Raw genomic sequence first — 12447 nt, 5'->3', positions numbered from 1 at the left:
GATATTATTCTATAATGCTGTGAAATTTTAGAAACAACTGCTTAGTGAAAAAATCTTTGAAATGGTTTTTTCGTTGTAGAATCAGTTCACGATAATTGATTGATTATTCATTCTTGTCCTCGCAAAACAATACACTAGCTGATCGTATGTCGCAATTTTTTTCATGTCAATGCATTGAAAATTTACCTCGAACGCTATTCCGGTGGCCTTTTTCGCAATTGTCATATACTCGGCTACAGTCAATTATATACATGTTGCACCAGCACCATTATTCCACATCTCATAACTACATCAATATATCTTTGGCACCGTATGGGAAAAACAACAATGACAACACTTGCAAGTATCAAATATCATGCTATATGCTATTTAGTATTGCCTCGAAGGAATCGCACCTCTAGGCATCGTTCGGGACAAGCGCCGCTGTCATCCTTGGTGGAGACTGTCAAGCGAAACCAAATCACATACAAAATTCCAGAACGACATTTACTTCCTTGGTGACTCAATAAATGAAATGAACTCTTTCTGTTAACCACAATAACTTTGAAAAGAGAAGCATTGCTTCATTGTGATCGAGATTAGCGCAATTGCAATCCTAGTTGAAGGCAGTTTTGCGACTGGCACGCGAACCCAAATAACTTATAGTGTTCCAGTAAGATATTCAAGATGCTTGGTATTCCCCAAAAATGTTTTTGGCGCGCAACCTTAACGCCTGCTTCGTCATAACGTCAGTTTAATGCATTGATGCATTCTCAAAGGCACCAATGAAGCCCTTATGATGACGGAAAACAAACAATGTTTACTGCTTGAAAAAAGACTGAATTATGCCACACAGCGTGTACTCTGCTGTAACACCCATCGATGCGAATTCGCTGATGAGTTTGTCAAGAGCGACCGCTTTTACCACCAGCGGGGGGAGCTTGATTTTGGTTGCAGCCTGGGTAACGGCGTTTACATTTTCGACCGACGCGCCGAAGTCGCCTATTTCGCTGTTGTTCGATGCGGTGTCACACTCGCGAAGGCTAGGTTCAGTGCGAGCGCCTTTCATTGCACCAAGTATTTCCCTCCATTCTTCTCCTTTTCCTTTGTTCACGGAGACTTTAACTCCTACGATTTCCCCTTCGTTGTTCGTTGATAAGTTGCTTGTTATTGACAGCTCTGTTCGGGACAGCACACAAATGGACAGAACAAATGTATGGGAAAATGGAAACGCCTAATGTTTCCATGAATTTTAACCATTTAAAAACCAGGGGATTCTAATGTCTAGCATATTAAACAAATCTTAGGGAATTTCCGATTCGTTTGGTATGTAAATCGCCAAAATCCGTTCGCGGCAAAAGTAGTTATTAACGTTAACATCATTTCAAAAAAACGTGACCTGTTTTCTGATTTGACACCCTTAATGAAAGACGTAGTTCTACGTCAAAAAATCGTATAAAAAACTGTCTCACGATATAAAATCATTATTCTCGAATAAAAACGATACAAAGTCGACAACGGAACCGCTCGATAGTTGCAGTGCGATCATTTTTTTTCCTTCATAGAGCGTTGCGTGACTTATGCGCCACCCTGTATAGGTTTTGAATCAGGCTCGAATTCTGATAACAGTTGTTATTCTTCTACAACAGTTTTTGATACTACTGGGTCCTTAATTTTATATGCAGACACTTTAAACTATCGATTAGAGTTTTATAAAGATTCGCTACATTCACTACAATTAATCAAACTAATGGTTGCTGTGGTTGAAGGCTCCTACAGAAGAAGATTATAAAGATAGCAACAGATTCTATTTCTCTTTATCTCTCGTATTTTAAGTTTTGCAGCAGGATCACTAGATAAAGAAGGTTACAGGTGAACTGATTCCTTTCAGAATTTGTCTTTGTTCTATCTGAACGTAGATTATTTTCATGATTACTCTTACCTTTTTACGAGTTAAAGGTGCGAGCAGTCAGTGTTGCACGGTTACGTTGCATACGAATTTTTGAGTCCGTTGCTGTTGGGCAACAACTCTTCTCATAAGAGTATCATTGGATTGACTAGTCGTAAAAGATCAAGCCACGACTAATAGTGTCGATTGGTCACAATCCGGATACCAAAGTAGTTCACATTGGGGAGCTCCAAGCTGACCTTCCACTGGACTGGAAATAGGATAATTGAAGATAGTTTATTGGTCCAATAGTTTACGAACAGCTTAAGTGTCGTAATCGTAATTCAAAAGCGCTAGGTTATTCTCAACTATCATTATTTAGAAATACTCCAGATCCACATAAGCAATTACAAAAGAAACTCTTTGTTGGATATTGTTAGTCGAAAGAATGACTATCGCGATATCCTGATTGTTGTCATGTTTATGAAAAAAAAACTACTTAAATACTTCAATAGTGGTTTTTTAGGATAAGATGACATTGAGAAAATTTTGAATAACTGTAGGATTATACACTTATTATCATAATCAACTATCAAGTTTCGTGATAAATTTGATGTATATTTGAATAATTAGCTAACCCGGCGAACTTCATCTTCCCCGCAATAGATACTCTAATTTAACCCTTTGCGGTCGTTTGTCTGCTCTCAGCCAACACAGTAAATTGTCACACTATTTTTTATCAAAGATGTACCTAATAGTTTACATTTTTTCTCAACGAATTTTAATGTATAGTGAACTTTTCCACGAATATATACGAAGTTTCTATGACTCTATAACTATGACTGTACTCGGTATAAAAAAATATTATTTATTTATTTATTTATTTATTTATTTAAATCTGATTCATCTGACATCTGTGGTATTAATGAATAAATATATAATAATATAGTACAATTATTTATAAATTGACGAACTAGTTAATCTGTTTTTAAAGCGGCTGGATGTCTCGCCGAAATCAAATAGATCCTCCACCAATGTGAAAGATCGAATAATCGACGACAGCGGTTCGTTGTATCCGAGTAAAGTACGATGAAATCTGTTCTGTAGCAAAGATCGCTGTCGGAGAGGTCGTTGAGCAGCACGAAGGTCCAGTAATGAAAGTAGCCGAGGAGAATCAACTTCCCCATTGAACAGCTTTGATACGAAAACTGCCTGTTGTATTCTGCGTCTTCTCTCAAGAGTGTCCAGGCTTAAAAGTCTGCATCGATCCGGGTAAGCAGGAAGATTCAATGGATCGCGCCAAGGTAGATGACGCAAGGCCAACCGGATGAATCTTCGCTGTACACGCTCAATACTCAAATTCCAGAAAATCACATTTGGAGTCCAAACAACGGCTGCAGTTTCGAGAATTGGTCGTACTAAAGCGCAATATAAGGACTTCAAGCAGTATGGGTCAGTGAAATCCTTCGCAATCTTCGAAATAAATCCGAGCTGTCGGTTTGCCTTGGCAATGATTGAGGTGTATTGAGCGTTGAAGTTCAATTTCTGATCCAGCACTACTCCGAGGTCAGTAACTTTTTCAACTCTTTCAAGCAAAGCACCGTCGATGCAGTAATCAAACTGTAACGGACTTTCGGAACGATGGAACGTCATGACGGAGCACTTCGGTACGCTGATAATCAGTTTGTTTAGATGGCACCAGTCAACAAACACATTCAGCAAATGTTGCAAGCGTTGGCAGTCTTCAGCTGAACGGATCATGCAGAATATTTTCAAATCATCAGCATAAATTAATTTGCAGTTCAACCCTAATTTCGCAGCAATGTCATTAAAAAATAATATGAACAACAAAGGGCCTAAGTTGCTTCCTTGAGGGACTCCAGAAGAATTGCAGAAGCACGAGGAAACGCAGCCATGAATTTTAACGCGCAGTTTTCTTTCCGTCAGGTATGATCTCATCCACGACACGAGTTTTGCAGATGATCCGAGACGTGATAGTTTAGCCAATAGTATGTTGTGGTCGATCCTATCGAAAGCCGCCTTCAGATCGGTATAGATGACATCGACTTGAGCCTTGCCCTCCATAGCAGTAATGCAGGTGTTGGTGAAGTTCAACAGATTCGTGGTGACCGACCTGCCGGGCATGAAGCCGTGCTGATCGGTAGAGATGTAACGCTTGGATTGAGTAAGAATAACTTCACTGACGATGATCTCAAATAGCTTGGACGCAGCCGACAAACTTGTTATTCCACGATAGTTCCTGACGTTTCGATTATCACCGTTTTTGAAGACAGGAAACATGAAAGACTCCTTCCAAATTTCAGGAAATACTCCATCATTGAGTGATCGGGTAAAGATGACAGAAAGTGGCTCGGCTAGATCAGCAGCGCAGCGGCAGAACAATACCGATGGTATGCCGTCAGGACCCGGCGAAAGCGAACTTTTCAATTTTTTTGCAGCGGAGATCACCATGGCAGGAGTGACCACGAACGTCGTCAAACTTATGACGTCCGAAGGAACACCTAAGGAGGCAAACTTAACTTGAGCTTCACTGGCTGGTATATGGTCAAACACGGATGTAAAGAACTTGGCAAAAAGCTCACAGCATTCAGTATGAGTATTCGCTTCGACGTCGTTATAGAGCACGTTGCTTGGGAGGGTTGAGTTTTTCCTCTTACTGTTGACGAATTTCCAAAAGTTTCTCGGATTTTGTCGCAGATTGGTTTGCATTCTCAAGACGTGGGCCTTGTACAAAGTTGAATTCAGCTTACGATACGCATTACTTGCATGTTGAAACCTGAGTTTGCTGTCAGACGATTGTAGAACACGATGTTTTCGCTGACAGGCGTTTTTTTCGCGTTTCAGCTGTCGAAGTAAAGCCGTACTCCAAGAAGGCGAAACTGGACGTCTTCTGTGGGGTACATTCTCCCGCAACTAACGTTGAATGGTGAAACAGAAGTCGGAGGCCATTTCATTAACATTTTGACAGGCATTCAGGTATGTCCAGTCAAGAGTGGGGAGGTGATAACCAAGTGCATCGTAGTCGATTTTTCCAAAATCGGGGGTGTATTCATCGGCAACAGGATACCCGTCACTGTACTGGCACGTACGAGGTACTGGTAGAGATATTTCCAATGGTGGATGATGCGTATCCACGGGTAACAGTGCAACCACAGCTGTATTGACGATTACATTACAGCCATTTGAGCAAAAAACAAGATCAAGAGTTCGATCTAGTTGATTGCGGTGCCAATTGACTTGACTTAAATTCAAAAAGTCCATTCCATCGATCAGAGCAGCACTCGACGCAGATACCGTCGAAGGTAAAACTTCGCCGCCAGCACTCTGCAACCACTGTAGGCGAGGTTGGTTGTAATCACCACAAAGCAGCACCTGATGCAGCACCTGATCTACACATGTAGCATTGTCACAAAGATCACGAACAGAGGCCACATGTTCATCTATCAACTCCACGTCGCGACTACGATCAGGTGGGATGTACACAGCACCGATTGCTAATCGTTTACTTCCGATGACAATGACGGCAAACACCTGTTCCAATCTTTCCCCGTGAGGCGTGTGGATTTGCGTACAAGAAGAGCGATGGTGAACCGCTATTAATACGCCACCGAAGCTCGTTTTATTGCTGTTTATACAACTACGGTCGCAACGAAAAACGTTAAATGTCGATCCAAAGATTTGCAGAGAATCGATACGATCGTTTAATCCAGTCTCTGTTAATATGATGACGTCGTAGTTACAGTCCGTAACCGCCAAAAGCAAATCGTCGATTTTAGTCCTAACACCTCGGACATTTTGGTAGTACAGCCAAACACAATCGACAGGGGCAGCAACGGGTTGTGGTGGCAACCATACATTGGTTGCATCGCTAGAACCAGTGGACGGATGAGAATCTGAAGAACTAAAAACACTGTCGTACTTGCCGAGAACAGCGTGGTGGAAGACCCCTTCTCTGACCCCACTCACAGGGCCAGGACGACTGCTGAGCGATGGCTGGAGGATCTCGACTGTGGCAGGGGGATTAGGGGCTTCCATGAAGCCGGTTTCGTAGGGTCCTGGAGATGAAGTTTGTTGTGCAGAGGATTCATTATGGTGTTGTGGAGAACCAGAGGTAATAAAGCTGTAATATGAAGGTTTTTCAGCGTATCTGGTGCTCGTAATAGGAGGGTACTTGCCAGAGAGCGCAAGTTGGAAGACTCCGTCTCCAGAACTGAACACAGGGCCAGGACGACTTGGAAGCTGGTGATTGAGGTTGTGATGCAGCGCGACTGTGCCAGACGGATAAGGGTCTTCCATAGTGCCAGAAATGGTGCGTCCTGTGTTCTTTTCTGATGCTATGTCGAACCCAGACGAGATGAGATAGAGCCGTTTTTTTGGTTGAATTCAAAAGCACGGACAGCGACTCCTTCAGGCCAGTACCAAGGATCGCCGACCACATTATATAAATCTTTACTGACTGTCACTTTAAACGAGACGAATGAAAGGTCATCCAGACTTTTCCCACGAGGAACGAGCTTGGTGACTTTGATCAACGAAGTGTCCACATTTGCAATTTCATGAATGTGTTGCTTTACGTCACATTCTTTCTGATCAGGAGTAAACGGAGTTATGTAGAAAGCGATCACATCGTCGGACGGTCCAGCTTTAGCGACACTTAAAGTACCACTATTACTTCGTGCAACATTGTTACCTTTTTGAGTTTTACCATCGTGCAAAATATTCTGACCGAAAATGACAGAATTGGTTTGATTACCGTTACGTTCAGATCGAGCGAGGGACGATTTATTCGAGTTAAGCGCAGCCGGTGTAGATGCAGTCGCGTGAGATTTGGTGCTGGACTGCTGGTTCGATAAAATATGCACTCGCCTGTTACCCACAACGATTTTTTCAGATTGTTGTCCTACTGAATTATTGACTTCGTCTAAAACCTCGAAAAAGGATGACTCATCACAGGATCTCGACCGATTGATAGGATCTATGGTATCATCGAGATTCAACTGATCGATGTTCTGATGAAAAGTCGATTTTTCTAGCGTTTGGTTGTTTAGCTTGCCTTGCTGTTTGGAACCATAGAGCGTTTTGTTAATGGTTCGAAGATTATCGCCATAATTGCCCAAGCGCGTATCCATGGAGTCAGTACGTATGAGCAACTCTCGTAAGGCTTTGATAATTATTTTCTCACGATTAAACACAGAAGGGTTGAAGTCCAGTCGGCAAGAATCGCAAAACCAGAGCAGTCCAACTTTCGCTGAACATGCTGAATACTGCAGTTTTGATAAACCAACACAGGTATGATGAAAGATGAGGCCACATGAGCCACTACAATTTATTACCCGGCCAGAGCTTAGAGATCGTGAACAGACTTGGCACGAATCCATATTAGAAGGAGATCGCAAAATCAGTTGTGATTACAACAGTTACAAAGTCTCCTTAAACGACGGTAATAATCAAACGCCTACCGTTATACAGCACGCAGATGAACGTAAAGCTTTCAAGCTATTTGTTTTACTTCGAGCGAGAGATGACGAAGAACGAACAAGAGCGATCGATGGCGGTGTCAGAATGATCAAATGTGCAAAACACAAATCACAAAAACACTAATACACAACACTGTGATATGTGGAAAAGCACCGGAATGATATAATGCCGGCTTTTTATTGTTCGTACAACAACATGTAATATTAAACAACACGGAAAACAGTCTTAATTAGCGAATGATTACTGGGACGAAAAAAAAACATAAACAATCGGTGTGCGAGTGTGCGAGCATGGAATGATAAGAGGGTCTCACTACAAAGGAAATTAATTTCACAAGGGTTAAATTATTTCGAATCGTGATAAACGGACACCAAACCATTTTTATTAATATAGATACACTCCAATTTCAATCAGAACACCCTCGATACCTTCCGTGGTGACGTCTGTAATAAGAGTTTTGATTCAATATCTTGATACATTATATTGTATTACAAGTAGCATTCATTTATCATCAATTCAGTTCGAAAAAGAGGCACAGTGACTACTGAGACTTGCAAATGTATACATTGACTCAAACTCGAATTCGCCCAGGGTTGCCATAATAAAATCTGTGTTTTTGATCTCAAAAAATCTTCATAATGTCTCTATCATAGAAGTATTGGTCCTTACTAGCGAAATATTCTGGCGATAGATTTTAACAATCTTCTCTTGATCCCAATTTCTTATCACTCTAGAAATTTTGCAATGCAAGGAAAAGGTGGTAGTCGCTTGGTACAATGTCCGTACTATATGGTGGGTGCATTAAAACATCCCAATCAAGCTCTCGGATTTTTTTGGCCTTGCCCTCCATTGTGACCACTCTATAAATCACAACTGAATGGTACAAACAAAAAACAGCAAAAGTTTTTTAGTGTGAAATGTTGATCTCTAGAATGTTTCTGTTGGATCTTTCAACACAGAAAGATTTTAATTTGGATGAGAAATTTCCCCTTGTTTTCGACTTTCAAAAGTAGTGAAATGCGATCTACATGGTGGTGTACGAATCCGAGTTTAAGTCACTGTATGACCTGTGTTAAATTCACTGGCACTGTGAATTCCACACTTTTCAATCAAGCAAAAAACTTCAAGTTGATTAATGTCAATTGTTGCCTTATGATATTTTTACCTTATCGTTTCGACTTATCACTTGAAAATCCCGAAAACGCAGTTTTGATTTCATCTACAGTGGCTTCTCCCGACGTAAACACTTTGGACTAGGATCCCCTAACAATTTTCCAATATATTAAAGTCCGGACAACCTAGCTTGCATAAACAGTACTCTCAAGAACCCGGAGGGTGTCTTTTCTATTCATTTTTGATAGATTTCAAAGCAATTTTTTGATTCCTAGCCGCGTAAAATCCGGCTTTACCAGCACCATAAATATGAGTGGGAAAATATCTTCCTTATTCCGAAAATCACGTCAGTGTCCGTGGAATTCAGAACCATTGAGGTTGAACTTTTTTCGTTGCTTAAAATTGTGAAAGTACCAAGAATATTAATTGACTTGCAAAACTGGTCAAAGCGATCATAATCACAATAAAGACTTCAGAAAGTGAAATTTTTTCGAGCCTACCACATCCCATTGCCGATTCATGTGCGTTTCAGAGAGCATCAATCGTTTTTAGATGTGAGAAGGTGTATGATTAAGGGTTTTACCTTTTTTAGTCCTTTTGAAAGGCACGATTTTGACCAACTTCAAAGGCTACCTGATTTTGCATAAATGATTTCGAGTAATTAGAGGCATTTTGGATTATTTACCGTTCTAGATTGAACAAATTCGATTTACTAGGAGTTTATTTAGTTTTATAGTTTAATTGTTCAGTCTTCGAAATTTTTCAAGTAATTTTGTGCTGCTTGACGTAATCCAACTCTTATGAATAACAGCCAATTTGACGAGTAATTTCCGTGACTCAAGCTTTTTTCCCTTGTGCTTTCTCCGTAAGCACTTCTTCTTCGTAATCTTCAAATTTGGATTAGAAATCCAAAAAACTTGAAACGATGAAATTCATCTGCTATTAACCAAAATACCAAACCATCCTTCAATTTTTTGTCATCTATACAAACACATTTAGTTATAAATTGAAATCACCTTTGTCTGAAGTGACAAATAACAGACAACATTAAACTACACTCATTAATTTCACGCCATATTCGGAAGAGTTTCCTGAGTATTTTCTCTGCAAAGTAACTATTTCAGTTCTATCTAATGTAGCTATTTTCAAACTACAAAATAGAGAAAAAAAATAGAGAAAATAAAATCGAACACTCGAAGAACATCGCTGAGACATCATTGTTCACATTCTCTACATAAATCTTCCTAAGAGGATTTCAAGCCCGTTCCACTGACCGCGCAACGATAAAGAAAAAACCTGCGGAACTACGTCACGCCAAGGGATCGTTCCGAATACAGGAAATGTAAAAAATTGAATCATAATTACACGATTCGCTTTGCTTCCTTCGCACGGGAAAAGAAATAAAAAAAAAAACACAAAAATTTGATTACATTTCATCCCGAGCGAAAATGAGACATTCCTCTCCTTCATTTACCATATTCTACGGGCTACGGTTCGCTACAAACGATTATTTCGATGGCAAAGCGACATCTCAAACGGTTTCCGGTTCCCGCCTACGTTTCGATTACAGCTTTTTTTTACCTCATAAAGCTTCAGATGGGATGGTAAATAGACGAGGTTTAGGAAAAATGGATACATATTGGTAAAGCATGTCTCTCAGATGTTGCAAAAAAAAATGAGCTAAGGTCAACCGCACATCATAGGGGCGTTTTTTCATCTGAGCGGCTTATTCCATCGGTTCATTTTCAGTTGCCCGAAAAGGCGCCAATCAGGTTCCATTTTTCATTCGGGATAAAAGATAAATAATTTTCCGATTCTATCATGACGCCATCCCCCGCAAATGCGAACGAAGAGTGATTACCGAGCAGAGATTTTTCACTTGTCCGGCCCGCGACACATGATGAAAATATATGCTTCAATCATCAAATTTTACCGCCCCCTTTTCCCTCGGTTCTCGGTCGGTTTAGCCGCGCATTTGCTTGACGTGAAATCAAAAGTTTCGGGCGGACACCCCGTTGTGCTCGTCATCAGCACTGACTGATAAGCGGAGATAAGCGGGGGAGCCATCCTAAAGCACTGCATTGATTGAAACGAAGTGACAACACACCGAAAAATGATTGATTGTCACTGCCGAATAATTTCATTAAACTCACTCCGTGATGTATCATCCGCCGGCTGGAGCTGCCTTTCTCTGCCGGTTTCGGATACATGTTGTTGAGCTATCGCTAGATTTGAGACCCGGCGCCAAAGGTCAGACTCCGCTCTGGCAGCAGCTCATTTTTCCTATAATTCGATTTACATTTTTCATTAGTTCTCCTCTTTCGTTTATTGGAATTCCTACCGCACAGCGAAAACCACACACACACACACGCACCCATCCACCCCCGCACAATTTTCGAAGAAATCAAAGAAAAACTTCCGACGATCCATCATACCATTTGATCGGGGCTGGCGGATAAAAGCTCTACCATCAGTGGCAAACTGATAATCTAATGCGTCCAATTTTCCTTCGTGTCATTACAGAGGCGTGGCGGTTGACGACCAGGGTTACATCTGTGTGGCCGATTCGGGAAACAACCGGATCCAGATCTTCCACCCGGATGGCAGCTTCCTGCGTGCCTTCGGATCGTGGGGCTCGGGCGACGCCGAATTCAAGGGTCTCGAAGGAGTGGCCATCATGTCCAACGGCAACATTCTGGTGTGCGATCGGGAGAACCATCGGGTGCAGGTGTTCTAGATGGTCGGTAACATTTTTTGCCACTTATGCACGGACGAGTTTACACAACTAATCGCTAATTGCAGACCGAGTAACGAGTCACGTTTTGCCTACGCTGAATAACCCAAGTTCCAATCAGAGAAACAAAGAAAATTTCCATCCCTCCCACACGCACACACATACACACATCGTTCGAGCTACTACATCAAGGATGGTAATCAAACTATGCGCTCTTCAATTTCATTTTTTTTGCGACCCACCAAAGTGAGAGGAATACCAATTTTAGCATCAGTTGTTCAAAGTGGTCCATCTTCCCTATTTTCAGCCCCACACACTCCCTCTCTCTCGTTTCTTTCCGATTTCGCTCTCCAGTTTTCCCCCCAGTGTCAACAAACCCAACACAATTTCCCACTAACTTTCGAATGGGGCAGCATGATCCGACCCCTGACGGCGGGTGGATTCGATATGCTGCACAGAATAAGAATAAAAAAAATATGTTTTTGACCATTTTCCCGTGACAACTTCAATGAATAGTTCGTCGTAATGTTTGCATCAGAATGATACTAAAATGATTCATTGAAAAAGAAACGATACAAATACCAAATCATCCCTTCAAAAAATACGATATGTGTAGGTAGCCGAAGCAAATCAATTGCAAGTGAAATACTTTGTCACCAAATAAGCAAAACTAGTGTAATAGTAAAGTTTTTTTTGAGTTTGTTGTGTTTGAACAGCTGAGAAACAAAAACAAAGCGACCATTCATTATTTGTATCACAGCCCTTGGGTATTAATTGGCTCAAACGAATGAAGAGTTGATTAGATGTCATAACATTGGAAACGAAAGTAAAAAAATCCGAAAATCCAACCGATATACACATCGATACACCACGAGTGTGCTTCGACGTTGTAAGTTAACCCTTTATAAAGCCTTTATAACAAAATATTTTTTCCGCCTCAGTTGGAATATTATTTCAATATTTTATTAACCAAAAACTTCTGAATATATCTGGCAATACTCCAATTTTTTTTGGGCTGCTAAAAATGTACGATCAAGTTTTAGTAGTACCGGTAAGTTTCTTGTTTTTTTTTCTTTTCAAAAATTAATACTTTATTCTGCAAAAATGGTTACAAATTTAATATTCAAAATATTGACCATTGACCACTACCTTTTTCGATCGATGCTACATGGCCTGGTTGGCCAACACTTCTCCAATTTTGATGAAGTCAATAATTGGATCGATTCGTGGTTAG

General features: G+C 40.8%; 1 protein-coding gene across 8 annotated transcripts in view; it reads left to right on the top strand.

Annotated features, from left to right (window-relative positions):
* LOC129764389 (RING finger protein nhl-1) overlaps positions 1–11936 on the top strand; it is a 176365-nt gene extending 164429 nt beyond the window's left edge. For 7 of the 8 annotated variants that reach the window (XM_055763412.1, XM_055763416.1, XM_055763417.1 and 4 more), the window contains one exon: positions 11003–11936. In XM_055763412.1, the coding sequence (XP_055619387.1) occupies positions 11003–11216 (214 nt within the window). In that variant the 3' untranslated portion in view covers positions 11217–11936. The remainder of the gene's footprint in view (positions 1–11002) is intronic. The other variant, XM_055763411.1, reaches the window with a different exon arrangement.
* The last annotated feature ends 511 nt before the right edge of the window (positions 11937–12447 follow it).

The sequence above is a fragment of the Toxorhynchites rutilus genome, chromosome 2 (genome assembly GCF_029784135.1).
Source record: "Toxorhynchites rutilus septentrionalis strain SRP chromosome 2, ASM2978413v1, whole genome shotgun sequence".
Lineage (NCBI taxonomy): Eukaryota > Metazoa > Arthropoda > Insecta > Diptera > Culicidae > Toxorhynchites > Toxorhynchites rutilus.
The sequence above is the reverse complement of the archived record's forward strand: the minus strand, read 5'-3'. Positions and strand labels throughout refer to the sequence as shown.